General features: G+C 49.8%; 1 protein-coding gene across 5 annotated transcripts in view; it reads left to right on the top strand.

Moving 5' to 3' along the window:
* The window catches only part of DPCD (deleted in primary ciliary dyskinesia homolog (mouse)), a 26,702-nt gene extending 1,716 nt beyond the window's left edge, over window positions 1–24,986 (top strand). Inside the window, exons 2-7 of one of the 5 annotated variants that reach the window (XM_051823531.2) lie at window positions 6,787–7,046; window positions 8,814–8,894; window positions 16,504–16,628; window positions 16,940–17,073; window positions 23,965–24,067; window positions 24,450–24,986. In XM_051823531.2, the coding sequence (XP_051679491.1) occupies window positions 8,855–8,894; window positions 16,504–16,628; window positions 16,940–17,073; window positions 23,965–24,067; window positions 24,450–24,554 (507 nt within the window). In that variant the 5' untranslated portion in view covers window positions 6,787–7,046; window positions 8,814–8,854 and the 3' untranslated portion in view covers window positions 24,555–24,986. Of the gene's footprint in view, window positions 1–6,786; window positions 7,047–8,813; window positions 8,895–15,128; window positions 15,365–16,503; window positions 16,629–16,939; window positions 17,074–23,964; window positions 24,068–24,449 lie in introns of all 5 variants that reach the window. The other 4 variants (XM_070057341.1, XM_008270383.4, XM_070057340.1 and 1 more) reach the window with 4 other exon arrangements.

Here is a 24,986-nt window from a genome sequence, read left to right as displayed (position 1 = left end):
AGGGAAAATGGTAGGATCTGATGGGATGGGTATCAACTGAGGTATATTGCAATAGCTCACTTAGGCTGTGCTAGAGATCTTAGACGTTATCTCACAGGCAGTGGTTTTTGGTTTTGTATTATTGTAAAAATGTGTTTAGAGCTGTGAGCATTGTCGCCATTTGAAGGTCTAAAGTTCAGTATCATTAAGCACGTCACATTGTGGTACAGCCATCACTACCTTTCACCTCCAGAATCTCTTCTTCCCCAGCCGGGACCCTGCAAGCTTTAAACAGAAACTACCTCCCGCCTGCCCGCAGCCGCCATTCCACTTTCTGCCTCAGTGACTTTGGCCTTTAGTGACCTCAGAAAAGTGGTGTTGACTAAAATAATCAGAATCTGGTTGAAATTGAAGTTTGAATTTATTCAACAAGTCAGACTAAGCATTTGAACCCAGAAAGAGCTGATCAGTTGCCCGAGTTGGCTGTTCCACAGCCCAAGTTTGGTTATAGGTTTTATACTTTTTTTTGTTTTTGCTTTTTACAGGCTGAGTACATTTATTGAATGAGGTTTAAATAAGATAAATTTATGTATGACTGTTAATCACATTGAACTTCTGGTAATAGTTAACAGACTTGATTATTGCTTAAGGAGGTACATTACATTTTCAGACCCATTCCCACACAACTGTATTCATAGTGTCAATCCCTCTTCCCACAACAGTGGCCCTAAAATGTAATGCTTACTCCTTCTTAAGGCACAGTAGATGTTTCCCTGGTCAAGGCTAAAGTTTGTTGAAAGGCCATGTTACCAGGAAACCAGCTGCAGGGCATCTCCATGGCACTGACTGCTTCCTGGCTGACCCAGGCCTCTGCAGTTACCATCCTACTGTGTGTGTGTGTGTGTGTGTGTGTTTAAGATTTATTTATTTATTTGAAAAGCAGAGTTGCAGAGAGAGAGCAAGCAATCTTCGATCCGCTAGTTCACTCCCCAAATGGCTGCAACAGTGGGAGCTGGGCTGACCCTAAGCCAGGAGCTTTTTCCTGGTCTCCCACATGGATACAGAGGCCCAGGACTTGGGCCATCTTCTGCTGTTTTCCCAAGTGCATTAGCAGGGAGCTAGATTGGAAGTAGAGCAGCCAGGATTCGAACCGGTGCCATATGGGATGCTGGCATCACAGGCAGCAGCTTTACCCACTATGCCACAGCGCCGGGCCTCCATCCTACTCTTAAGTCCACAGTGGAATCACACACCATTTGATTGTGATTTATTTCACTTAGCATAATAATAATAATTTATTTCACTTAGCATAATATCTTCAAGGTTCCTCTGTGTTGCAGCATGTGTCGTAATTTTCCTTTTAAGACTGAAAAATAGGCCGGCGCCGCGGCTCAATAGGCTAATCCTCCACCTAGCGGCGCCAGCACACTGGGTTCTAGTCCCGGTCAGGGCGCCGGATTCTGTCCCGGTTGCCCCTCTTCCAGGCCAGCTCTCTGCTGTGGCCAGGGAGTGCAGTGGAGGATGGCCCAAGTGCTTGGGCCCTGCACCCCATGGGAGACCAGAAGCACCTGGCTCCTGCCTTCAGATCAGCGCGGTGTGCCGGCTGCAGCGGCCATTGGAGGGTGAACCAACGGCAAAAGGAAGACCTTTCTCTCTGTCTCTCTCTCTCACTGTCCACTCTGCCTGTCAAAAAAAAAAAAAAAAAAAAGACTGAAAAATATCCCATAATATGTATGTACCACATTTTGTGTACCCCTTTGTTGATGATTGGTTAGGCTGTTCCCACCTTCCGGCATTTGTGAATAATGTTGCTGTGAGCATGTGTACAGGTAGCGGTTCGAGTCCTGCTTTCCCTTCCTTTGGTCACAGGACAATGTTGTAGCAGGTATTTCATCAGCCAGGATTTTTTGTTGTTGTTGTTGTTAGTAGCAGCATCACAGGATGATGATGTTGGTTTATTTGTTTCTCCAAACCAAAAAATAAAACAATATTGCATATATGGATATGCCTTGTCAGAACTCCCAAGGATTTACCCTCCTGGTATGAGAGAGAGAGTGTGTGTGTGTGTGTGTGTGACTTCCTCAACAAGAATCATGGCTATTGGTGGTGACAATTCAATGAACTCTTGATTTTTTTTTTCAGAAATAGTTCATTCTGTAAATAGGAAAAATTATTTTTTAAAAAGATTTTATTTATGGGGCTGGCACTATGGTGTAGTGGGTAAAACCGGCACCTGCAGTGCCGGCATCCCATATGGGTGCCGGTTCGAGACCCAGCTGCTCCACTTCCGATCCAGCTTTCTTCTCTGGCCTGGGATAGCAATGGAAGATGGCCCAAGCCCTTGGGCCCCTGCATCTACGTGGGAGACCCAGAGGAAGCTCCTGGCTGCTGACTTCGGATCAGTGCAGCTCCGGCCATTGCAGCCAATTGGGGAATAAACCAGCGGCTGGAAGACCTCTCTTCTCTCTCTGTGTAACTCTGACTTTCAAAGTAAATAAATAAATTTTAAAAAAAGATTTTATTTATTTGAAAGGCAGAGTTACAGAGGCAGAGAGAGAGAGGTCTTCCATCTGCTGGTTCATTCGCCAAATGACCTCAATGGCTGGAGCTGGGCCCATCCGAAGCCAGGAGCCTGGAGTTTCTTCCAGATCTCCCACATGGATGCAGGGCCTGAGGCCAGAGCGGAGAGCTGGATTGGAAGTGGAGCCTCTGGGACTAAAACTGGTGCCCGTATGGGATGCCGGCACTGCAGGCGGAGGCTTCACCCACTGTGCCATAGCGCTGGCCCCTAGGAAAAATGAATTTTCAAAATCATGTACAATCCTACCATGATGACCTGTGAAATCACAATTTATGTTTTATGCGTAAACTGTATTTTTTCATATGTAGACACTCATGTATTTTTTGCCAAAGCATACTCAGATACTTAAAGCTTTTTATATACACGTGCATATACATTACTAGAAAAAATAAAATAGGCTAACGCATAAACAGGTAATTTACTGAAAACATGGCCAGTAAACCCTTGCAGCAGTATTCAACCTTGCATGTACTTAAAGCTATACACATTGCAGTGGTCTGGATCTGGCCTTGTGGTGCAGCAAGTTAAGCTGCTGCTTATGATGCCAGTGTCTCATATTGGAGCACTGGTTTGAGTTCCAGCCTCCTGCTACTGTGCTTGGAAGACAGTGAATGCCCTGGGTAACTGGGCCCCTCCTGCCCACGTGGGAGACAAGAGTGGAGTTCTGACTTCTGGCTGTTGCCAACATTTGAGCAGTCAGTCAGAGGATGGAAAATCTCTCTCTCCTCTCTCTCTCTCTCTCTGCCTTTCAAATAAGCCTTTAAAAAATTGCTGTGGTTTGAATAGGATACAGCTTCAAGCTCCTGTAGATATTTAATCCCCAAAGTCATAAGTTAATGGTCCTAAGAGAGTGGACACTTAATCCAGTTACAGTGTTTGGGAGGTAGGCCTAATGGGAGTTCCTCAGGTCAGTGGGGGCATGCCCTTGGAAGATAGTTCTTGCCAGAGGATTAGTTAAAAGTGCTGAGCTGGGCCTAGCTCTTCCCCTCTGCTTCCTGGCTTGCCACATGATCTCTCCTCCCCACTGCCAACCTCCAGCCTCATCAGATCTGTGAGGCCCATCTGATCTTGGACTGTGATCCTCCAAAAGCATGCCCCAAAATAAACCACCTTCCTTCATAAGTAGTTTGTCTTAGGTATTTGTTATTTTTATTTATTTATTTGACAGAGTTAGACTGTGAGAGAGAGAGAGACAGAGAGAAAAGTCTTCCTTCCATTGGTTCACCCCCCAAATAGCCACTACAGCTGGAGCTATGCCTATCCGAAGCCAGGAGCCAGGAGTCTCTTCCTGGTCTCCCATGCAGGTGCAGGGCCCAAGCACTTGGGCCATCCTCTGCTGCCTTCCCGGGCCACAGAAGAGAGCTGGACTGGAAGAGGAGCAGCTGGGACTAGAACCCGGTGCCCATATGGGATGCTGGCGCTGCAGGCAGAGGATTAACCAAGTGAGCCACGGCGCCGGCCCAGGTATTTGTTATAGTGACAAAGAGCTGACTGATAAAATTGGTACTGGGGAGCAGAGTCGTTATTAACTGTGCCTTTGGGATTGGTTTACTGGAAAAGGTTGGAAGAATTTGGAAGAGAGATAGCCTGGAGTGCTGTAAGCAGAGTGTTGCAGGTGATTCTGCTGAGGGCTTGTCATGGGATGGTTGGGCCTAGGTTCTTGTCTTGATGCAAGAAGGAATAAAAATGAGATATGGATAAAGGTTAGGCAAGGAATAAGATTTATTAGCAAAGTGAAAGTGTGCTCAAGGAGTGCAGGCACACTTAGAGGTGAGCTGCGCCCCACCAGGGTCAGGGGCATTCCTTTATGTGATCCAGACACACAGTTCTTGTCGCTTTGGGCGGACTGTCCCAGCAAAGTGCAGATATCCAGGGATTTAGTGACTGCCCATTTTCTGGCCTTTTTAGGAAGTCTTAAAAGTGTCATGGTATTGGGTACATGATGGGAATAAGAGTATCAGCATGGTAATCTTATTATAATGATATTATAACAAGTTGTAGGTCACCTGGGGATTCCGTCAGCGGCCATGTGCTAATGGACAAGGCAGTAGGAGAGAGACCCTGGTGACGTTTCAGATGTCATCAGGGCTGCCCCTTTCTGGAAGGGCAGCGTTGTTCTTGTCTCACTTAAGATTTGTTTCCCTGTGTTCAGCTGGCAAAGCACTCTGGGCTGTAGTTGTGCTTCAGGTGGGTCCAGGTGCAGCCCCTGCTGGCTGTAGACTTTGGTGTTGTCCATGTAATTCTGGTTCTTGCAGCCATGCAGAGTGCAGGAGTTAGGGGGTCTTTGCACCTTCCACTGAGATTTCAAAAGAAAGCCTGAAAAGTCAGTTGTGCTGCAGGGGTTGGAGCCGTGTGTGGAGAAACTGACGGGGTAATGCCACGGTGAAGACCTCAGGTAGCTGGAGGGTGCTGGCAGCTGAGTCACCTGCGAATGAAAGCTGCGAGCAGTGCACTGGGCAAGCCTGGGAAGGCTGCAGGCGTTAGCGGCAGCCTCGGGGAGCAGCTGTGCGGATAGCGACCAGCAGGCCACGGAGCACGGAGGCTTCCACTTCGATTCAGACAGGTGCTGGGGGTGCACAGGTAGACACTGTAGAGCCACAGCAGAAAGCCTCAGCTAGGGCAGTGTCAAGCAGAAATGTGGGATCAGAGCTGCTGCAGAGCCCCCACCAGGGTGCTTCCTAGTGGAGGGGCAGGGGTGCCCAAACCATGGGGAGCCCATCCCCTGCCACAGCGTATCCAGATGCTGGACGTGCAGCTTTAGGATTTAATGCCTGCCCTGGGGATTCCAATCTTTTTTTTTTTTTTTTTTTTAAGATTTATTTATTCATTTGAAAGGCAGAGTTACAGAGAGAGGAGGGACACTAAGAGAGAGATCTTCCATCCACTGTGACCACAAAGGCCAGGGCTGGGCCAGACCAGAGCCAGGAGCTTCATCTGGGTCTCCCACATGGGTGCGGGGGTCCATGCACTTGGCCATCTTCTGGTGCTTTCCCGGGTGCATCAGCAGAGAGGTGGATCAGAAGTAGAGCAGCTGGGACTTGACCCAGTGTGCATAGGGGATGCTGGTGCTGCAGACAGCAGGTTTAACCCGCTGTGTCATGGCACCGATCCTGGGTCTCAGTCTTGTTTTGGACCAGTTCTTCCTTTCCATTTCCCTGTCACTTCCTTTTGGAATGGGAATGTTTACCCTGTGCCTCTTCACTATTGTGTCTTGGAAATATGTGACTTGTTTTTGATTTTACGGGGGCTCACATGAGACTTTGGACTTTTGAATTTGTGTTGGACTGAGTTAACACTTGGAACAATTGAAGATGAGATGAGTGTATGTTGTATGTGAGAAAGACATAAGTTTCAGGAAGCTGGGATAGAATGTTTGGTATGAATAGGCCGTGATCACTAACTTCTGTAGCTGTTTAATCCCTAAACCTATAAATCAATGATACCAAGAGACTGGAAACTTAACCCGATTATGGTGTTTGGGAAGTGGACCTAGTGTGAGATCCTTAGCTTCCTGGGGGCATGTCCTTGTCAGGCAGTTCTTGTCAGAGGGTTGGTGTTTTTTTTTTTTCTTTCTTATTTTAAAGAGTTTATTTATTTATTTGAGAAGGAGAGACAGAGAGAAAGATCTTCCATCTGCTGGTTCACTCCCCAGATGGCTGCAACGGCCAAAGCTGGGCCGATCTGAAACCAGGAGCCAGGAGCTTCTTCCAGGTCTCCTACGTGGGTGCAGGGGCCCAAGTGCTTGGGCCATCTTCTACTGCTTTCTAAGGCCTTAGCAGAGAGCTGGATCAGAAGAGGAACAGCCGGGGCTAGAACCAGTGCCCCTATGGAATATTGGCACCATAGGCAGAGGATTAACCTACTGTGCTACAGTGCCAGCCCCGCGAGCGTTGGTTTTAAAAGCCGAGTTGGGCCTGCCACTCTCTGTGCTTCCTGACTTACCATGAGATCCTTTAGACAAGGCTGAACCAGGAGAGCCCACGTGATCTTGGACTATGAACCTCCAAACTGAGCCAAGCTGCACCTCCTTCCTTCTTAAGTAATTTGTTTTAAATATTTATTATAGTGACAAAAATATGAACAATACGCAGACCATCCTAGTATAGGAATCAGAACAAGGACTTTGACCTTAAGTGAGTTTAAGTCTGGGTCTGTCCTATCTTAACTTTATGACCTTGGACAAGTTGCATGACCTTTAAACTTCAGTTTTCCTCTGCAAAATACAGGTAATGAGGACATGTGGGGTTATTGTGAAAATTGAATTTGATGAAACATACGAAGTGCCTGGTTGACAGTAAACACTGCATCCTACCTGGACTCAGGACAAGACACTTCCCTGTGGAGAGGAAGTGGTTAGTCCATACAGCTTCACCTGCTTGCCGGCAGCTCCTGTCCCATGTCCTGACCCCTTTCAGGTCCTCTGGGCCACCCAGTGATTAAAGACCTAGCTGATGTTGGACTGCTGAGAGGCCCTGCAAATTTGGGGGTGAGTTCCACTAGGATATGACTTAGCAGTGACTCAAGGAAACTGTCCCCAAAGGAGTGAATAGGACAGGAAAAAATGCACCTTGGGGCTGTTAATTCATGAAACTTACATAGAGTGCCTGTGTACTGGGCATTAGTACCCTGTTATCAGTCTCACCAAGGAACCTACCTATATTTGCTTACCTGTCTGTAAAATGAAAAAGGGGATTAATTGCATAGCTACTTCTGAGCAAATGCTGTGGTTATGCTACTTAGGTTCAGGAGTTGGGCTAGGAGACTCCCTTGGGTTCTTTCCTTTCATGAATAATCAATGTTTATTCATTCTTTCAATCAGTATTTGTTGATCCTAATATATACCAATGCTATACTGTATCTTAGGGAAATCAGGCACAGGGGATAAAGGCTCTCCTGTGTACTAGAGGAGGCAGGCACAACAAGTAAACTTAAAATGATAACCGGGTGCTGGCAGTGTGGCCTGGTGGGTAAAGCTGCCACTTGTGATGTTGGCATCCCATATGGGTACCAGTTCAAGTCCTAGCTGCTCCACTTCCAAGCCAGTTACTTGCTGGTGTGCCTGGGAAAAGCAGCAGAGGATGGCCCAAGTGTTTGGGCCCCTGCTACCCACGGTGGAGACCTAGATGAAGCTCCTGGCTCCCGGCTTCAGCTTGGATTAGCCCTGGCCATTGCAGCCATTTATGGAGTGAACCAGCAGACTGAAGATCTCTCTGTATTTCCCTTCCTCTCTCTGTAACTCTGATTTCAAATAAATAAATAAATCTTACAAAAAAAAAAAAAAAAGCACCAAAAAAACTAATAAGCAAAGTAAGCACCAGGGAGAACACTTGGGGACTAACGTCATGTGGCCGTGTCATGGGAATGACCTAGAGGTGTGCAGAAGAAGGCACAGGCCTGGCGGGAGTGCAGGGAACACTGGGTCAGGGAGCCCAGCTCAACATCCTGGGCACGCAGGCTTGGTTTTGGGAGCTGGCAAGAGGGAGTAGGGGGAGACAGATACATTTCAAAGGACCCTAGGATCCTTTGAGTGCTCCACGGCGGGTATGAGCAAAGCACTAGCGAGGCACAGAGGAGGAAGTAGCTAATTCTGCCAGCATGGCTAGTGGGGATAGTTTTTGGTTTTGCTTTGCTTTTTAAGATTGATTGATTGATTGATTGATTGATTTGAAAAGCAGAGCTAGAGAGAGAGAGAGAGAGAGAGAGAGAGAAATCTTCCATTCTCTGGTTCACTCCCTAAATGGCCACAACAGCCAGGGCTAAGCTAGGCTGAAACCAGGAGCCAGGAACTTCAACTGGGTCTCCCACGTGAGTGCTGGGCCATTTTCCACTGCTTTCCCAGACACATTAGCAGGGAGCTGGATCAGAAGTGGAGCAGCCAGGACTTGAACCAGCGGCAATATGAGATGCCGGCGTCACAGGGAGTGGCTTAATCCTCCATGGCACAGTGCCAGCCCCTAGAGGTGATAGTTAAGGAAGGCTTCACAGAGGAGGTGACATTTAAGCTGGATATTAAAGGGTGAAGAAGAGCTCCACAGATGGGCAGAAGGGTGGAACTGTTGCTGTTAGAGGAAGCAGCGGAGCGAAGATGCCTTTAGAGGCCTCTTCAGAAGGCAGGGAATCCCACGCCGTGTCTCAGAGCGACGGCGGGCGAGGAGTTCGTGGGAGGCGCCGTGAGGGTTTCACAGCACCCAGACTGCTGTCTCCTGCGCAGGCTCCAGGCTTTGAGGTAAGACACTCTCTGCTTTGTGCGTAGGGAGAAGGAAGGTGCACTATTTGTTCCCAGACGGGAAGGAAATGGCTGAAGAATACGACGAGAAGACGAGTGAACTACTTGGTGAGTGACGGGCTCCCCGCTGGCGCTCAGGACATCTGGGGCTGACCTCAGGTGAACCCTCCTGGCCTAGGCCTGAGCGAAGTATCCAGCTCGAAATGGTAGACGCTTAGAGAGCCTGAGGATCTTGAGACAGAATTGTCCCTGAGAATAATCTGGACACCAGAGGCGGAGCAGGAGTCCTTTTGACCAGCGGACCCCATCCCACCGCTTCCCCCAAACAAAGGAGGCCTGAGTAATCTAGGCCAGGAGTCAAGATGTAGAGAAAGCCGGGCAGTACCTGTGCGGCGGGGAGTGAGCCTGCAGGCCGAGGAGGGAAAGGGCAGCCTCTCACTGTGCTTGCTGGCTTGCTTGCTTGCTTGTTTTCTGAAGCCATGCCAGGAGCAAGGATCGGAGGCCGCAGCTTCTGACCTTGCCTCCAAGGTGACCCTCATCCTGAAGAGTGTCTGAATCAGGGGAAGCAGAAGGGTGATTTTGCAGCATTGCATTTTGATTCCTGTAGCTCTTTTCCTCTTAAGAACAGGCTTGTGAATAGGAGCTGCAGCTCAGATTTCTGGGAATTATTTGATTTGTCCATTCTTTGTTCCCGGGTGCACACGTCAGCATTAACTCACTTCCCAGAGCTAGGTGGCTGACTCCTTGACCCAGGGCCTAAAGCTGTCAGCAGTGGGACTTGGCCTCTTTATTAAGTTTCACCTGAAATGCTAAGACCGAGGATGGAATCATGGGCTGGGTTATTTTCTTGTCATTATTCTTGACTTTAATTTCTTCCTGGGCCTGATCGACAGGTAGTGTTGGCGGGGGAGTTTCTTTTTCCCCTTTTCTGACAGCTCATAAATGTCCGGAACCGACAACATGGATTATACTGGTTTGCATTCTCTTAGTCTCCAGTCTTAAAATGTGTGTCCTGCGCATGTTCAGTCGCAGAGTGAAGTGTTGATCCCTCCCTATTATGAGCTGCTTGGGCTCCAGTCCCAATTGGTTTAGTCTGGTGCTATTAAAAATCTTGATGTGTTTAGCATATGACACTGATTCGGTGGAAACCAATACAGTAGTAATATCCTCACAATGCATTGTAATTTATAGTGCTCCCAGGGGGTGACAGCCTTGGAATGCCTAACAGGGGAGAACTTATAAAAGCAGAGGTCACGTGGGCTAACCACCACCATAACTAGGCCAGAGGCTAGCCGCAGCTCCACGCCCCAGCCCTGCTGTCACCTCTTTTCTCCGCCACACAGAGCAAGGAACACAGCGAGAGCTGCTGTGGCTATGAAAGCAAACAAACAAATGCAGGCTTCTTTGTTGTGCTTGGGCATGAAATTAAAATGAAAAGCAAATCCAGACTGCTTCATTTGTCCCAGTGGCCCACTGTCACTTCTCCTGATGACAGGTGGAGAACAGACCATGGCCTCCAAACTCCTTTTTCTTAAAAACCAGAAGTGGAGAAGAACACTGTTTGGCTTAAGTTACTTGATAGTGATATTAATACTCTTACTGGGCACCATGCGAAGTGCCTTACACGAATTCACTCATTTTAATCATCCCTGTTCAAGCTCTAAGAGGTAGGGACTGTTGTCCCCATTTCACAGTTGAAGAAAGCGGAAGCTCAAAGAGGTCCAGCCCCTTGTTCAGCATCACACGGCTAGCTAGTTTCTGAGGCAGGATGTAAGCCTAGCTCTAGTCTTTACAGCGTAACGTTGGGAGTTCAGATTTTTTAAATCCAACTTTCTTTCTTCCTCCCGTATTTTGCTTTTGCCTGGATGGGGACTAGTGGGCACAGACGACACCCTCTGGAGTCACCGGCCGCAGCCTGGAGCAGGGCTGTTTCTTACTTGTCCCCCACCTCCCCCCCGCAGCTGTCCTTGCAAAAACATTGTTCATTATTAATTTCTTAAGTATAAACGATCCCAGGACTTGAGCTGGTTATGCATGTTCTTTGAAGTGAAATACAAACCTGCTTTCTGTGGCCGTAAGTAGGAATGGTTTCCATGTTTCCAATTAATTATACAAATTCGATCATTGGCCAAACTGTTTTTTTGGGTTTTGTTTATTTTTTGTTTGTTAACAAAACTCAAAGCCATTTGCAGAGGAAGAATGGTCGACAGGCGTGCTGCTCCCTGGGACTGGGTTCTTGCAGTCAGCGTTAACAAGCATGTCAGTGTCATATTTTTTCTGTCCTCTCAGTGCTGTTCATTCCCACCCCCACAGTGACTGCTGTATGTATTCATAGAGGAAAAAACCGAAGGGCCCCTAACAATGATCGGAACATCAAACCAGCGTGTCCGGGGGGCAGAGGCTGAAGGGCAGGCCATCCCCCAGCGATTACATTCGGATTACCGGCTTAATCTGCTTTGGTATTTGACCGCCAGCCTGACCACGGCGGGCTGCGTTTGGAGGATATTGAGCACTTTCATCCCCAAGCACTTCACCGGCTTTATAAATGACCCACTCGATTCCCTTCAGCCTCCTCAGGGATGGGACGTGGCAGCTGTTTAATAGCCACATAGCAATGTGCAGTGTTCTAGGGCAGAAAAGAAGAAGCCTGCATCCAGTCGAAGCTGCAGGGAGTATTTAGGAAGGGGGAATGCAATTATCCGCGCTGGAAGTGGGCCAGGGCCCGGAGCTGTGGGGAAAGAGGCCTCGAGGACCTCCACTTCCCAGCCCACCTGAAAGATGGGCCTCCTTCCAGCAGTCTGGCATGTCAGCCTACTTCCTGCTGACTTAGGAAAAGGCCCCCAGGGCTGCCGCCGCCATATTCCCCGGCAGACCCTTCCCAGGGTCCTTGAAAGTCTCATTTCCGGGGAGCGGCCCGGCTGAGCCGGGGAGAGAGGACGGGATCCCGGGGAGCCAGCTGCCTCCTTGCATGCACCAGTCTGGGTTGTACCACATAGCCAGATCAGGAACAAAGATGGGGATGAGAAAGACAAGACTAAGTGTGCTTGTGCCCATGCGCATGGGAAAAGTAAAAAGACTTGGCCAGAATCGCTTCTTGATTCTTAGCTCTTGAGGGAATGGGAAGGGAAATTTTCTTCTGTCCAAACAAGGACTTGAATCCCCAAGGTGTGAAAAGGGAGGAAAAGGGGAAGCTGCCGAGGGCGCCAGGGACGCCCCACTTAACCAGCTCGCAGTTAGGTGGTCCTCGTCAGCATCTTCTTCAGATAACCAGTGCTTAGCTTTTTTTTTTTTTTTTTTTTTTTTTTTAATTTTTATTTGACAGTGAGAGAGACAGAGAGAAAGGTCTTCCTTCCGTCGGTTCACCCCCTAAATGCCAACTACGGCCGGAGCTACGCTGATCCGATGGCAGGAGCCAGGTACTTATCCTGGTCTCCCATGGGGTGCAGGGCCCAAGCACTTGGGCCATCCTCCACTGCACTCCCTGGCCACAGCAGAGAGCTGGACAGGAAGAGGGGCAACCAGGACAGAATCCGGCGCCCATAAGGGATACTGGCGCCACAGGCGCAGGATTATCCAAGTGAGCCTCAGCACCGGCCCCAGTGCTCAGCTTTTTAAGACCAAACTATAAGGAACTAGATTTCTGTTTTCAAGTAGTTCTTCCTATTAAAAACATAGAATATAGCTTAGCCTTTCATTGATGAATCAGATTCTGGATTTGGAGTTAGGAGTCCTGGATTTAGATGTGGCTTTTGCAAGTTGCGTTTTCTCTCAGATCCTTAGTGATTCTTCATCTCTCTGTCCCTGGAATGTTAGAGGCAAGAGTTGAAGGGGAGCAGGCAGGGAAGAAATGCTGTTTCTCGTTGAAAAAGATAGCAGCGTGGGCCAAGATGCTTTCTAAAGAAGCTTCCACCTTCCCAGTTGGTAGCGATGTGTTCTTACACAGCACGACACCAGGCCTGTGGGTGTGTTTGCTCTCATACTCAGTGGTCCCAAGTGCTTCTGTAGTTTTGATCCTGTCTTCTGATGTGAGCTGTCCCCTGATATTGTTGTCAGCATGCTTGGGGAAAAGCAATTTCCTGTCATTCATACACACACACACACACACACACACACCCCACAGTAAATTCATGGGAAAAGAATTAAAAGGTAAGTTGATTTTGGTGTTAAATAATTTTAATCTGCAATTTTCAAAATATACATTTTCCATGAACTTTTTTTATTGGTTTCTAAAATATTTACACCAAAATCATTGTATCTTTTAATTCTAGTTTTCCATGAACCAATAAAAATATTTTAATTATGTGAGAGATAGAGGCAGATAAAGCTCCGACCCACTGGTTCACTCCCTCAATGCCTGCAAGCACTGGGCCAGGAACTGGGACCTCAGTTTTAGGTCTCCCACTCGCTGGGTAACAAACCCAGGCACTAGGCTACGGGACACAGGCATTCTAACCAGCATCTGAACTTCCTGCCCAGTTGCCTGCTCCATCCACAAACGTTTTGACATCCTCGTGCATAGTTTGAGAACATGGGAGTGATCGTTCCTAAAGTACGGGATGTCGTCATCATCAGCTGCTTCTCTGGGGCATTTGTCGTTTCTGAGTTTGTGCCTGTGACAGAGGCCCCAGAAGGCTGGCTTCCAGCTAAGTGAGGCATTACAGTGCGTGGAGTTGATGTACTCCTGGTTGCAGTGTGTTCACTTAAGAGAGAAGTATTTGTGGGAGGAGGAAGATTGCCTATGATGCATATTTCCAGGTTTTACTCTTCCTTATTAATTTTCATTATAAATTTGGAAATGTGTTTCTCGGGAGAATATTTGACCCTAAGATGTAATAAAATCACATTGCAGAAGTGTGCAGCAGACCTTATAAAAGCACACATTCAAGAGAAAATTCTAATTTTACAGCACATCTTTGTGTTCAATTTATGTGCTTTCTGTATTAGCAGTTGGGGGTGTTTGGGGTGGGCACGGCTGCTCCAAAGGTCCAAAGGCAGACTGTCCATCTGCCTGGTGTTGAGAACGAGGGTGCAGCTCTCGCCCCGGCCTGGGGAAAGGAAACAATGGCGGCAGAACCCTGGCTCCTCAAAGCGAGTGGCTGATGTGCAGCAGCAACTTAGCCGCTCAGCCTGGAGGACGCAGAGCCAGCCGTGCCGGTGACTCCAAATGCCGCAGGCAGGGGAGAAGCGTGGCTGTGGCTCCGACCAGCTTCCTGCGCTGCTGGGCTGCAGGGCCGCAGTCCCTCCCCCCAGGCCGAGCAGGGTCCTTGAAGATCCTGGAGGCCCTTCCAGGCAGTGTCCACTGACCCAGTTTCTTTGTCATTTCCAGGAGGGCCTTACTTAGGAAAAAAATCTCACACAAACATCTGGGTTGTAAAATGAGGGAAAAGAGAGATGGTTATTTGCATTATAATCTTGCAAATGTAAAATGATTCCATTTTATACTAAATTCACATTGAAACTAGAAGAGGTGACTTCAAAAGGTTCATGGAAAATGGAATTAAAAGGTAAGTTAATTTTGGTGTAAATTTTTTTTTGAAATCCTTGCATAGTTTTTCCTGTAATATGATTTTCCACGAACTTTTTGAAGACCCCTCATTGCACATTTAAAATATAGTGTGTTGAGGCAAGCATCTGGCCTAGAGGTGAAGATGTCCCCGTCTCATATCTGAGTGCCTGGGTTCAAGTCCTGGCCCTGGCTCCCGACTCCAGCTTCCTGCTAATACAGACTCTGAGGCAATAGTGACGGCTCAGTTAGGTTCCTGCTACTCTCTCAGGACAGCTGGACTGATTTCCTGGCTGTGATCTAACCCAGCCCAGCCCTAGGCATTGTGGACTTTTGGAGAGAGCATCAGCAGAATCAGTGTATATGAGTTCTGTCTGCCTGCCATTTTAATAAATAAAATGGGGGGGGGGGCAGCATTGTTGTGGTGTAGCATGTAAACCCACTGCCTGCAATGCCAGCATCCCATATGGGCGGTGGTTCATATCCTGACTGCTCCACTTCTGATCCAGTTCCCTGCTAATGGCCTGAGAAAAGCATTGATATGGCTCAAGTGCTTGGGCCCCTGAACCTGTGTGGGAGACCAGATGAAACTCCTGACTTCAGCCTGGCGCAGCCCTGACCATTGCAGCCACCTGGAGACCGAGCCAGTGGATGAAATCTCTCTCTCTCTCTCTTTCTCCCTCTAAAGCTGATATTCAAATAAGGAAATCCTTAAAAAAAATTTTTAATTGGTACCAAAGATTTTTGTTTAAATATAGCCTTTGGGCTATTTTTAAAAACCAGGTATATCTGAAGTGAATTTTTAAAAAATTTTTATTCATTTTCATTTTCTTTGGAAGGCAAAGAAGAGAATCTTTCATCTGCTGGTTACTTCCCAAGTGCCTGCAGCAGCTGGGAGTGGGCCAGGCCGAAGCCAGGAGCCCAGAACACAATCTGGTGCTCCGTGTGGAGACCCAAGTACTTGAGCCATCACCTGCTTCTCCAAGGTGTGCGTTAGCAGAAAGCTGGAACTGGAATTTGAACGCAGGCACTCTGTTAAGGATGTGGGTGTCCAGGCAGCATCTTAACCCACAGGGTGGGTGAATTTCTTTCTTTTTAAAAAAATTTTTTTTAAATAATAGTCCCTTCTTCCCTTCTTCCCTCTCTTTTTCCCCCCTCCCTTTTTTTTTTTTTTTTTTTTTTGACAGAGTTAGAGAGACAGAAAGGTCTTCCTTCCGTTGGTTCATTCCCCAAAGGGCCACTGTGGCCAGCGCTGTGCCGATCCAAAGCCAGGAGCCAGGTGCTTTCTCCTGGTCTCCCGTGCAGGTGCAGGGCCCAAGCACTTGGGCCATCCTGCACTGCCCTCCCAGGCCACAGCAGAGAGCTGGCCTGGAAGAGGAGCAACTGAGACTAGAACCCGGCACCCAAATGAGATGCCGGCACTGCAGGCGGAGGATTAACCAAGTGAGCCATGGCACCGGCCACAGGAGTGAATTTCTTTATTTGGACTCTGAATCATGAGGTAAATCTGCCCAACAGTTTTCATGCTCTTAGTTTTTCCTTTACATGGTTTTTAGAGGGAAAAAAATGTACCCATCTCCCTTTCTGGGATCCAGATTTTCCCCATCACCAGAAACTCACCTTTTCCCAAGATCTGTGTGTTGTCCTTGCTGCGTCTAGAGTTTGACTGCGCTTGCCTCTCAGAGCTTCATTCCACAAGGCGGCCTGTGCAGGTTGTCTCATTGAAACGCCTTGTTGAGCGTTCAGAGGTTCCTGGACAAAGCCCAGCATGAAGGCCCAAAGCTCCCACTTTTATCCTGTTTGTTGTTGTTTTAAGATTTATTTATTTATTTGAAAGTTAGAGGTACAGAGAAGCAGAGGCAGAAAGAAAGAGAGATCTTCCATCCGCTGGTTCACTCCCAAATGGCCGCAATGGCCGGAGCTGGGCCGATCTGAAGCCAGGAGCTCCTTCCAGGTCTCCCAAGTGGGTACAAAGGCCCAAGGACTTGGACCTCTTCCACTGTTTTCCCAGGCGCATTAACAGGGAGCTGGATAGGAAGTGGAGCAGGTGGGACTCAAACCAGTACCCACATGGGATGCTGACACTGCAGGCAGCAGCTTTACCTACTACACCACGGTGCTGGCCTCTATCCTGTTCTTGTTACCTAATGTGATGTTGGTGTTGGAGCAGAAATTCTTCTCCCCTATAATGCCATTGCTTGCTTCTCTCCGCAGTGAGAAAGTGGCGTGTGAAAAGTGCCCTAGGAGCCCTGGGCCAATGGCAGCTTGAAGTAGGGGAGCCAGCGCCCCCAGGCGCAGGGAGCTTGGGACCTGAATTCATCAAGGAAAACAATGCCAATGTATGTCTGTCTGTCCAGCTGACTTGTGGGGGCTGAGATGGGGTGGGCTGCTGGCCCTTGAAGGCAGGGATCCTCCTTTGTTCCCCTCTTCGTCTCCATTGTGCCCATCTGCACACAGCACTATCAGTGTCTAAAGGAACACTTGGAGGGTTTTGGCTTGATCATCCCGGGGAGAGGGCTCCAGGCCCGGGCTGAAAGAGTAACACAGCCCAGGGGGAGTTGTGGGGAGGAGCTGAGGGCCTCCCACCGTGCCCCTGAGTAAGGTCCGCCCCTCCCCAAGAACAGTCCTAGAGTTGATTTGCCTTCTGCAGCCCATCTTCATGCGCAAGGACACCAAGATGAGTTTCCAGTGGCGGATTCGGAACCTCCCCTACCCTAAGGATGTCTATAGTGTCTGTGTGGATCCGAAGGAACGCTGCATCGTTGTCCGAACAAGCAACAAAAAGTAAGTGGTGGGGCGCGTGCTTGGTGCAGTGGTTAGGGTGCCTCTTGAGGTGCCCCTTCCTCATACTTCCCATAGTGGAAAGCCTGAATTCGATCCCAGCTCAGCTTCCCTGGGAGGCAGCAAGTGACAGCCCAGGTAGTTGAGTCCCTGCCACCCACGTGGGAGACCTGAATAAGGTTCCAGGCTTTGGCCTGGCCCAGCCCTGGCCCCTGCTGTTGTGGGGAGCGAACCAGCAGTTGGGGGATCTCTGGCTTCCTCCCCCTCTTTCCCTCTGTCTCCTGTCTCTGCCTTTCAAATAAGTGTTTTAAAAAAAACCGAGAAGCATAACGGACAGCTGTCTTGTATGTGAGCAGGTGTGGGCTGGGGTTAGATCTCAAACTTCTCCTTACCCCAGAAGGCAAAGAAGCCTTTTCCTCCTCCTCTGAATGAACGCGCAGGAGGCACTAACTGGAAGGGACCAGCGGGCACCACGTGGCCTGTTCCCTCAGGGCAGGGGAATTTGCGTGTACACACAGTACCTAGCATAGACTGGGGTTCGAGAAATATTTGTTGGGCGAATGAGAGTTGAGGCAATCACAAGGCTGTTGACTTGGGATCTCAGGTGGTTCCGCTGTAATGTTATGACTGACCTACTGGCTGGTTCCAGTCAACGTGGAACTTGGCCTGGTGACATCACTGTCACAGCTGGCAGGGAGCCATAGCCCGGGAGGCACACCTGTCTGAGGTGGCAGTTACAGGACTTTAAAGTCCTGGGCTGAACAGCAGTAAACCTGATCTCTCCCTGGACTCAGGGGCAGTAGACAGATGCTGTGGCCTATTGGAAGCCTCTTGCATTATATTTCAAAGGGGGTACTCAACTTCCTTTTGTTGTCTGCTGGGGGAGTGGGTGTGGGTGTGGGTGTGGGTGTGGGGAGGGCTGTTGAAAAGACAGACGGTGGCCGAGGCGCATTCCTATCTTGGAAATGCATTGATCCTTTTGGGTTTCTGGAATTCTGACTGCTCACAGAACAGAATAGTCCGGAAATGAATCAGCCTTGACCTAGGCTGGAGGGGTTACCGGATGAAGCCAACTGCCATGAGCTGGGAGTCACCCTGCACTCTCGAGGGGCTCTGGCCCTAACCTAGAGATGCCCCTGTACACCCGCTGCTTTCCACGTGGTCAGGAGGACCCAGCTCCTTGTCCATCCTCTCAGGAGCTGGGGACCAGCCTCCTCCTCCAGCCCTGTCAGATCCCTGAGGCCCACAGGGAAGCAGAAGGCTCTCAGGCTCCCCTAGTACAGCCTTGGGTTCTGCCCTCCTCTTAAGACCCCTGTACCCCAGCACTTTGGCAGGGTTAAGGGGACAGGGGAAGGGTTGGAGATGAATGAATTAATTTCAGGATTATTGCTGTACATGCAGCCAGCAGCCCCTGCAGTGGGCCTTGTCTATAAATATAAAGTCATAACAATAAGGGTTTGCGTTTATAAAGCACTTTGAAGTCCTCAGATAAAAGGCAGTTTATTCCCGTTATTGTGCTCATCATTAACAGGAGTCAGTGCCTAAAGTGGAATTTAGCAATTTCAGACCACGGAGAAATTGCCTGTAGGAAAACAAACTCCATGCTTCAGCAAGCATTCCCTGGCGTCGAGGCCCTGGGTCCAAACTAGGAACAAAAGTGCTTCTGATAGCACTTGAATCTGCAGCCTAGCACTTTGTGGAGCTGGCTGCTGCCTCCTTTTTGTCCCCCAGAGGTCACTGTCGAATACAGATATCAGGCAGAAATGTGATTACCAGGGAGTGGGAGAAGAGGGGCCAGCTAGCTCACCACAAAATTCATCTACCGCCCGTCCTCTGGGTCCTATCTCCTGCACGCATCCGTCTGTAGGTGGCGCTGTTGGCCAGGAACTCCGTGGCTAGAGGCCCATTCTAGTGCCTGGAAGGCCTGGTCCACACTTCTAAAATACTGGATGAGGCCCGGGAGGGATGGGAGTGGTATACCCCAAGAGCTTAGGGCTGGAAGTGGAATTCCACAGAAGAGGATTCAGTGTTTCAGTGCCATTTTGGAGTTCACATTGAGCTCTTGGTCGTGTTCAGCCTGGCTCAGGTCCCTCTGCTGGAAGGTGGAGCGGGAGGCCTGTAAACCCTTACCTGGGGCTGCCTAAGCCACAAGGGCATCTTCACCTCCTACCTGGAATAACGTGTTCTGTACCTGTACTTCCGTTCATTAAACTGAACTCAATGGCTGTTCCTTTGAATGGTGTTTAACTCAGGAGACTTTTCAGTATCTGTTATCTGATCATCCCACCATCCAGAGACCTTTTTTGTTTGTTTGTAAACACTGAAAAACTTTGAGACATAGGGAGACAGGTAGGTAGAGAGAGAGCTCCCATCTGCCGGTTCACTCCAAATGCTTGCAACATGCCCGTGCTGGGACTGGACCCGGGAGCTGGGGCTCAGTCATCCCTGCCTCCCGTGTGGGTAGCAGAGACGCAGTCGCTGGAGTCATCACCGCTGCTGCTCAGGGTCTGCCTTAGCAGGAAGCTGGAACCAGGAGCCTGAGCCAGGAATCAAACCCAGGTACCCTAATGCGGGACACAGGTGTCCCGACCAGTGGCTTAACCGCTAGGCCAGACATCTGCTCCTGGGTTTTCTGTTTATTCAAGTGTTACATATTAACAATGACCTAAATGTGTTAAAAAAAAAAAAAAAAAAAAAAAAAAAACACTCCATGTGATGAACTGACCTGTTGAAAGTGACTTGCACAGCCATCTGTAGTCCTCCCCACACCGCCACCAAATACGACATTTCTCTGATTTACCTCTTCCATCACCCACAGGTTCTGTGCCTGCCACAGTTCTAATATTCTGGAAAGTGGTCACTGACTAAAGCCAGAGTTCCTCTGTTCATACCCATGTTTCCCCGAAGAACTAGGTTGGCCGCTTTGCTTGAAGAAATTGATTGTATCATGTTGTGTTCCTGGCCTCAGATACCAGTGAGGGATGAGTCGGGGAAGAAAGAGAGTGCTGTCCATGATGGCCGTGGGGCACTATCTGTCTTTGTGCAGAAAGAAGGTTCTTAGCCTCCGCCTGGAAGCAAAATGAGCCATCGGGCTGGAGTTGGGAAAAGTTGGTGTACCTGGCCACTTGCTACTTATGATCTACAGTGTGTGGGGCAAGGCTTCCTCATCTGTCAGGGAACATGCATGCCTGCTTCACGGGTTGTTTGGGCGATTCGATGGAATCGAGTATGTACAAGCACTCAGCGCTGTGGCAAGCCTGAAGCAGGTCCCCAACAATTCTTTGGGAATTTGGAGTCTGAAGAGAGCTTAGCTTGGCTGATTTGACATCAGTGATACAAGCACTGTGGTAGGTGTTAACAGGCATCACTAGGAAACAGGATTCTGTGGTGAAACAGTTTAGGAACTCTGGATTCAACAGGCCTGTCCTTGATAGAGCCCTGAGGCCTGGATTATGCACGTTTGTATCGTGGCAGCCTGGCCGGGCTCCTGGAGGTGAGAGTGTCCAGTCTGCCTAGAGCCCTGGTGTTTATGAAGATTTGCCTGCCAGTTTCGTCAAGAGTGGGACTGGCTGGAAGCTTCTCTGGATGCCTCTGGCCAAGCTGGTGTGCAGGAGTAGTGGTGCTTGGGCAGGTCACCAGGGGTGTGCTTTCACTGGAGGCCTGGCCTCTGCTGCCTTGCCCAGTTCATTGCAAGGAGATTGAGGAAGGGCCAGGAATTGGGTAGGAAATAAAGGAGAGAGTGATGGCAGGGATTTGTATTCTGAAATGGCCAAATGCAGCTGTTGTCTGGCACAGGGAGCAGAGAAGTACAGAGTGGGCCTGTTCTGGGCCCTTTGATAGTGACATGAATCACATGAATTCGTGGAGGTCAGCTCCTTGATTGGAGGAAGCAAGTGAGGACCAGAAGTGTCCCAGGGGGATAGAGCAGGCCAGAAGTCCTACTGTCAGCCTTTCTTCCATGTAAGTCTTTTGAAGACTTGATGCTCAGATAGGACTGGCAGTAGTGTGCTGGAGAGAATAGCCAGGGGCCCGCAGGGCAGGGGGATCACAAAGGAGACTAACCTGCTCATTGCTGGCCACCCCCACATGTGCCCCATCCTTGGACAGGAGCTGGAATCTGTTACTCTGGTGAGAATGTGGAGAGGGGGAGGGTCAGGTGCTTTGGAGAATTATCACATGTAAAGGGACCGCTCCATTTACCTAACATTTCCATGCCTCGATTTCCTTTTCTGTAAAAGAGGATAATTGAAGGAACACACTTGGAGGGTTGCTTTGAGAGGTAAGTGTGTTTAGACCAGAGCCTGGCACCGAATAAGCATTAGGAAAGACACTCACTTTTCCATTGTGGCTGGGACAGAAAACAGTTGAAGGAGGTTGTGATGGTGAGAGCTGGGCACCTGCAAGGCACCAGGAGCCCGCCTGCTGCCAGGGTTTGGTGTCAGCCGAGAGAAAGCAAGGGTTGCGCAGCAAGGGTGCAGTCTTGTTTCTCCTCCATGCTTAACCTCCAGCTCATGGCCCAGGGCCAGGGACGTAGCTGATGGTGCAGTGCCATGTCTGCTGCCACCTAAAGTCGTGTGAGACAATACTCTGACTTTCCCAGAAGCATGGTGAGAACCCCTTCTTGTCCAAGGTGCTGGCGAGAAAGTCAAGTGCAGTTCCCATTCTGGCAAACCCTGAGGCTGGGGGAAGTGCGAAGGGGGTGGGCTGGCTCCTGAAAAGAGAAAGCAGATGCCCCCTACTCCCATGAGTACTGCCTGTAAGGAAAAGTTGTTTTTAACCTCAACCAGTGAATTAAATCCATTACAGCAGAGGGGAAACAAAGCCCATTTCCCTAGCCTGGAGGTTGGGGTAAGATCCAGAAGCCTCCTGCCTGCCGCTGCCCTGGAGGCCAGGCCCCAGGCAATGGGGGGTGGGGCACGGGGAAGATGAGTTTCCTACCCTCCAGTCCCACTGGCCCAGCCTGGGTGACGGTTTTGCCAGCCTGCCTCTCCTGGTTCTGCTTTTTGTGTATATTTGCAGGGAGGATGTTAACACTTCCTAACAAGCCTTTGTGTTCATCTAATCTCTGCTGTTTAACCTTTGACTCCCCTCTATTATCAGTGGCTGCCACCTTTGCTGGCCAGAGCAAAGGCCCCAGGAAGAGCCTTGAGCTGGGCTGGCTGGGAAGGGGTGAGGCAGGCATTCCACCGCCTAGCAGGCAGATGGCTCGCCTTTCCCTGGGGCAGAGCTTTGGAAACCAAAGTGACTCGTGGTGCCATTAGGACCCCCAGCCCCCACTCCTTTTGAACTGTCAGCCTTTAAGTAAACATTCTTTTCCTGCCAAGGGTCCCAACACCTTGATGGGGAGTGGGGAACTTTCGAGGAGAGGGGCCTGAGAGCCTCTGTGGAATGGAGGGATTTGGGCAGGGAGAACCAGGGGCAGAAGTGCCTCCCTGATGTCAGCTCTCTCAATCCCCAGGGCATCGGAGCTTTTGAAGTGGACTGGGGCAGCTGTCACCACAAGGACCAGGCCCCTGTGAAGTATTAAAAGCCCTTCCTCTGCAGGGCCCTCACTTGAGTTTGTTTGCACCTGCCTGAGGCATTCCCTCCACAGCCCACACAACCTGTGCAGCAGAGAGGGATGCCTCGCCCAGGCGGCAGGTCTGGCAGCCCCTGGCCTAGGCTCAGCTACGCTTCGCCAAGGAAAATGCCAGTGGGTCTGCAGTGGAGAAATGAGGGGGCCGTGTTAGCCTCAGATCCAGAGTAAGGAACTTCCTTCTGACCTTCACTCTGACTTCACTGACAGATACCTGGCTGGGAAACCAGGTAAGATATTCCATCTTTCTCAGCCTGTTAGGTAAAGGTCAAATTCCAGGCAAAACCAAGTCCAGTTATCTACACTGCAGGCTTGGGAGTGCTGTCTTGTTTTTCTAAAAGATCACTCAGCCCTAGGCCAGCACCTATAGCTATGAAATGAAGTCTTAAGCACCCTCCTGCCTGGAGTGCCAGTAGCACGTGTGGTATGTGAACAGGAGTGGTGTCCCGGGACCAGGAAGGTAGTCCAGAGCCCAAGCTCCAGCTTCCACGGTGAGTCTCAGGGTTTTTCTTCTCAAGGAGCGTTCTTAGGGACGTAGTTTCCTCCTCGGCCTACGAGTAGACCCTGAAGGCAGAAATGGTAGCTTAAATGGCAGCTGTAGGTCCCCAGCTCTGGAGGGCCCTAGATGTCCTTCTTCTGTCCCTTGTTAGATGCTGTGCCCCATTTTCTGGTGTCCCCTTGATGCTGGGGGTACAGTGGCCCAGGGGGCTGGGCTCTGTGTATTCCAGGATGCTTCTACCTACTTGTGAGAGTCTTTTTTTATTATTAGTTTAAGATTTTGTTATTTGAAAGGCATACTTACAGAGAGATGAGGGAAGGCAGAGATCTTCCACTTGCTGATTTTCCAAAAGGCAGTAATGATCAGGGCCAGGTCAGGTGGAAGCCAGAAGCCTGGAACTCCTCCTGGGTCTCCCATGTGGGTGCAGGGGCTCAAAGATGGTGCCAGGGCCATCTTCCCACTGCTTTCCCAGGAGCATTAGCAGGGAGCTGGATCAGAGGTGGAGCAGCCAGGACTAGAACCGGTGCCCATATGGGATGCAAAGGCGGTGGCTTAACCCGCTGCAATGCAACGCTGGCCCCCTTTGGGAATCTTAACCTAGGTGTGTGGTCTAATCACAGAACTATGACTGGTTTTACCCTTATTCCACTGGACTAGCCAGAAGACTGGCATCTTCTTCCCAGGGCCACTGAGATCTTCAAATACTGGTGTTCTAGCTGGTTCCTCTGCCCTCTCTGGCTGTGTTGGAAGGTGTGAGGAAGCTTGGCAGCAGGGAAGCTGGTGCCCTGATTGCCCCAATGGCCTCTTGGTGTCCCCACAGGTACTACAAGAAGTTCTCCATTCCTGACCTCGACAGATATCAGCTACCCCTGGAGGAGTCCTCGCTGAGCATTGCTCATGCCAACTGTACCCTGATCATCTCCGTAAGTTGCTCTCGGATTTATTGGCCACTGCATCGGGGAAAAGGCTCCACCTTCTCTCCATCCCCTACCCTAGTGTGTGCTTCTCAGAAAACACGCATCTGACTGAGCCTCGGGGAGGGCAGTGAGGGGTTCAGGGAGGAACCTGATCGTGTGATTGATGGGGAAGTGGTGGAAATTATGGGGCTTGGGGTCTGGTCCAAGGTTCGTTTTTATGCAGCCACATGACCTTGAGCAAATCATTCCACGTCATAGGCCTCAATTTCCTCATGTACAAATAAGATGACCAGAAAGAGCCTGAGTGTGTGTGTGTGGGGGGGGGGGTGTACAGTGAGAGTGACAGCACCAGTGACTGAATATGTCATCTGCTCGGCTTTATTTCCAGTATCAGAAGCCAAAGGAGGTCGTGGTGGCTGAATCAGAGCTACAGAAGGAACTCAAGAAGGTAAAGACAGCCCACGGCAGTGATGGGGACTGCAAGACCCAGTAGCCGGCCCTGGAGCCTTGCACCTGCAGCATGGAGGGTGCCGTGAGGTTCCAAGGCTTGGGTCTTTCCAGCAGGGGGCAGCCTCCTCTCTTTCAGGAGCTACCCAGAGTTCATAGGAACTGGACAGTAGGGCCTTCCTAGCCTCTGTGTCATGCCTGGACTTACTTCCTGAGTGAAGTCATTTTGAGTTACTGCAGATGGTCTGCCCCCTGCCCACCTCCGTAAGCTGCCTGTCCTCAGTCATGACTGGCCTCAGAGAGACCTTGTGCTATCTTAGCTCACGGAAGGTCCTAAGATGGGTGCAGGCAAGGGAGACTTGGCCCTGCCACAGTCCATTCCCTGTACCTCACAGGGTGACAGCCACCCCACCACCAGAGCTAAAGGCAGGGGTGGGCTTTCTGAAAAAAATAAACCTTTGGTCCTTGGGATCTAGAA

Source organism: Oryctolagus cuniculus, chromosome 15 (genome assembly GCF_964237555.1).
Source record: "Oryctolagus cuniculus chromosome 15, mOryCun1.1, whole genome shotgun sequence".
In the NCBI taxonomy this organism is placed as follows: Eukaryota; Metazoa; Chordata; class Mammalia; order Lagomorpha; family Leporidae; genus Oryctolagus; species Oryctolagus cuniculus.
This window is presented reverse-complemented; position numbering and strand designations above follow the sequence as displayed.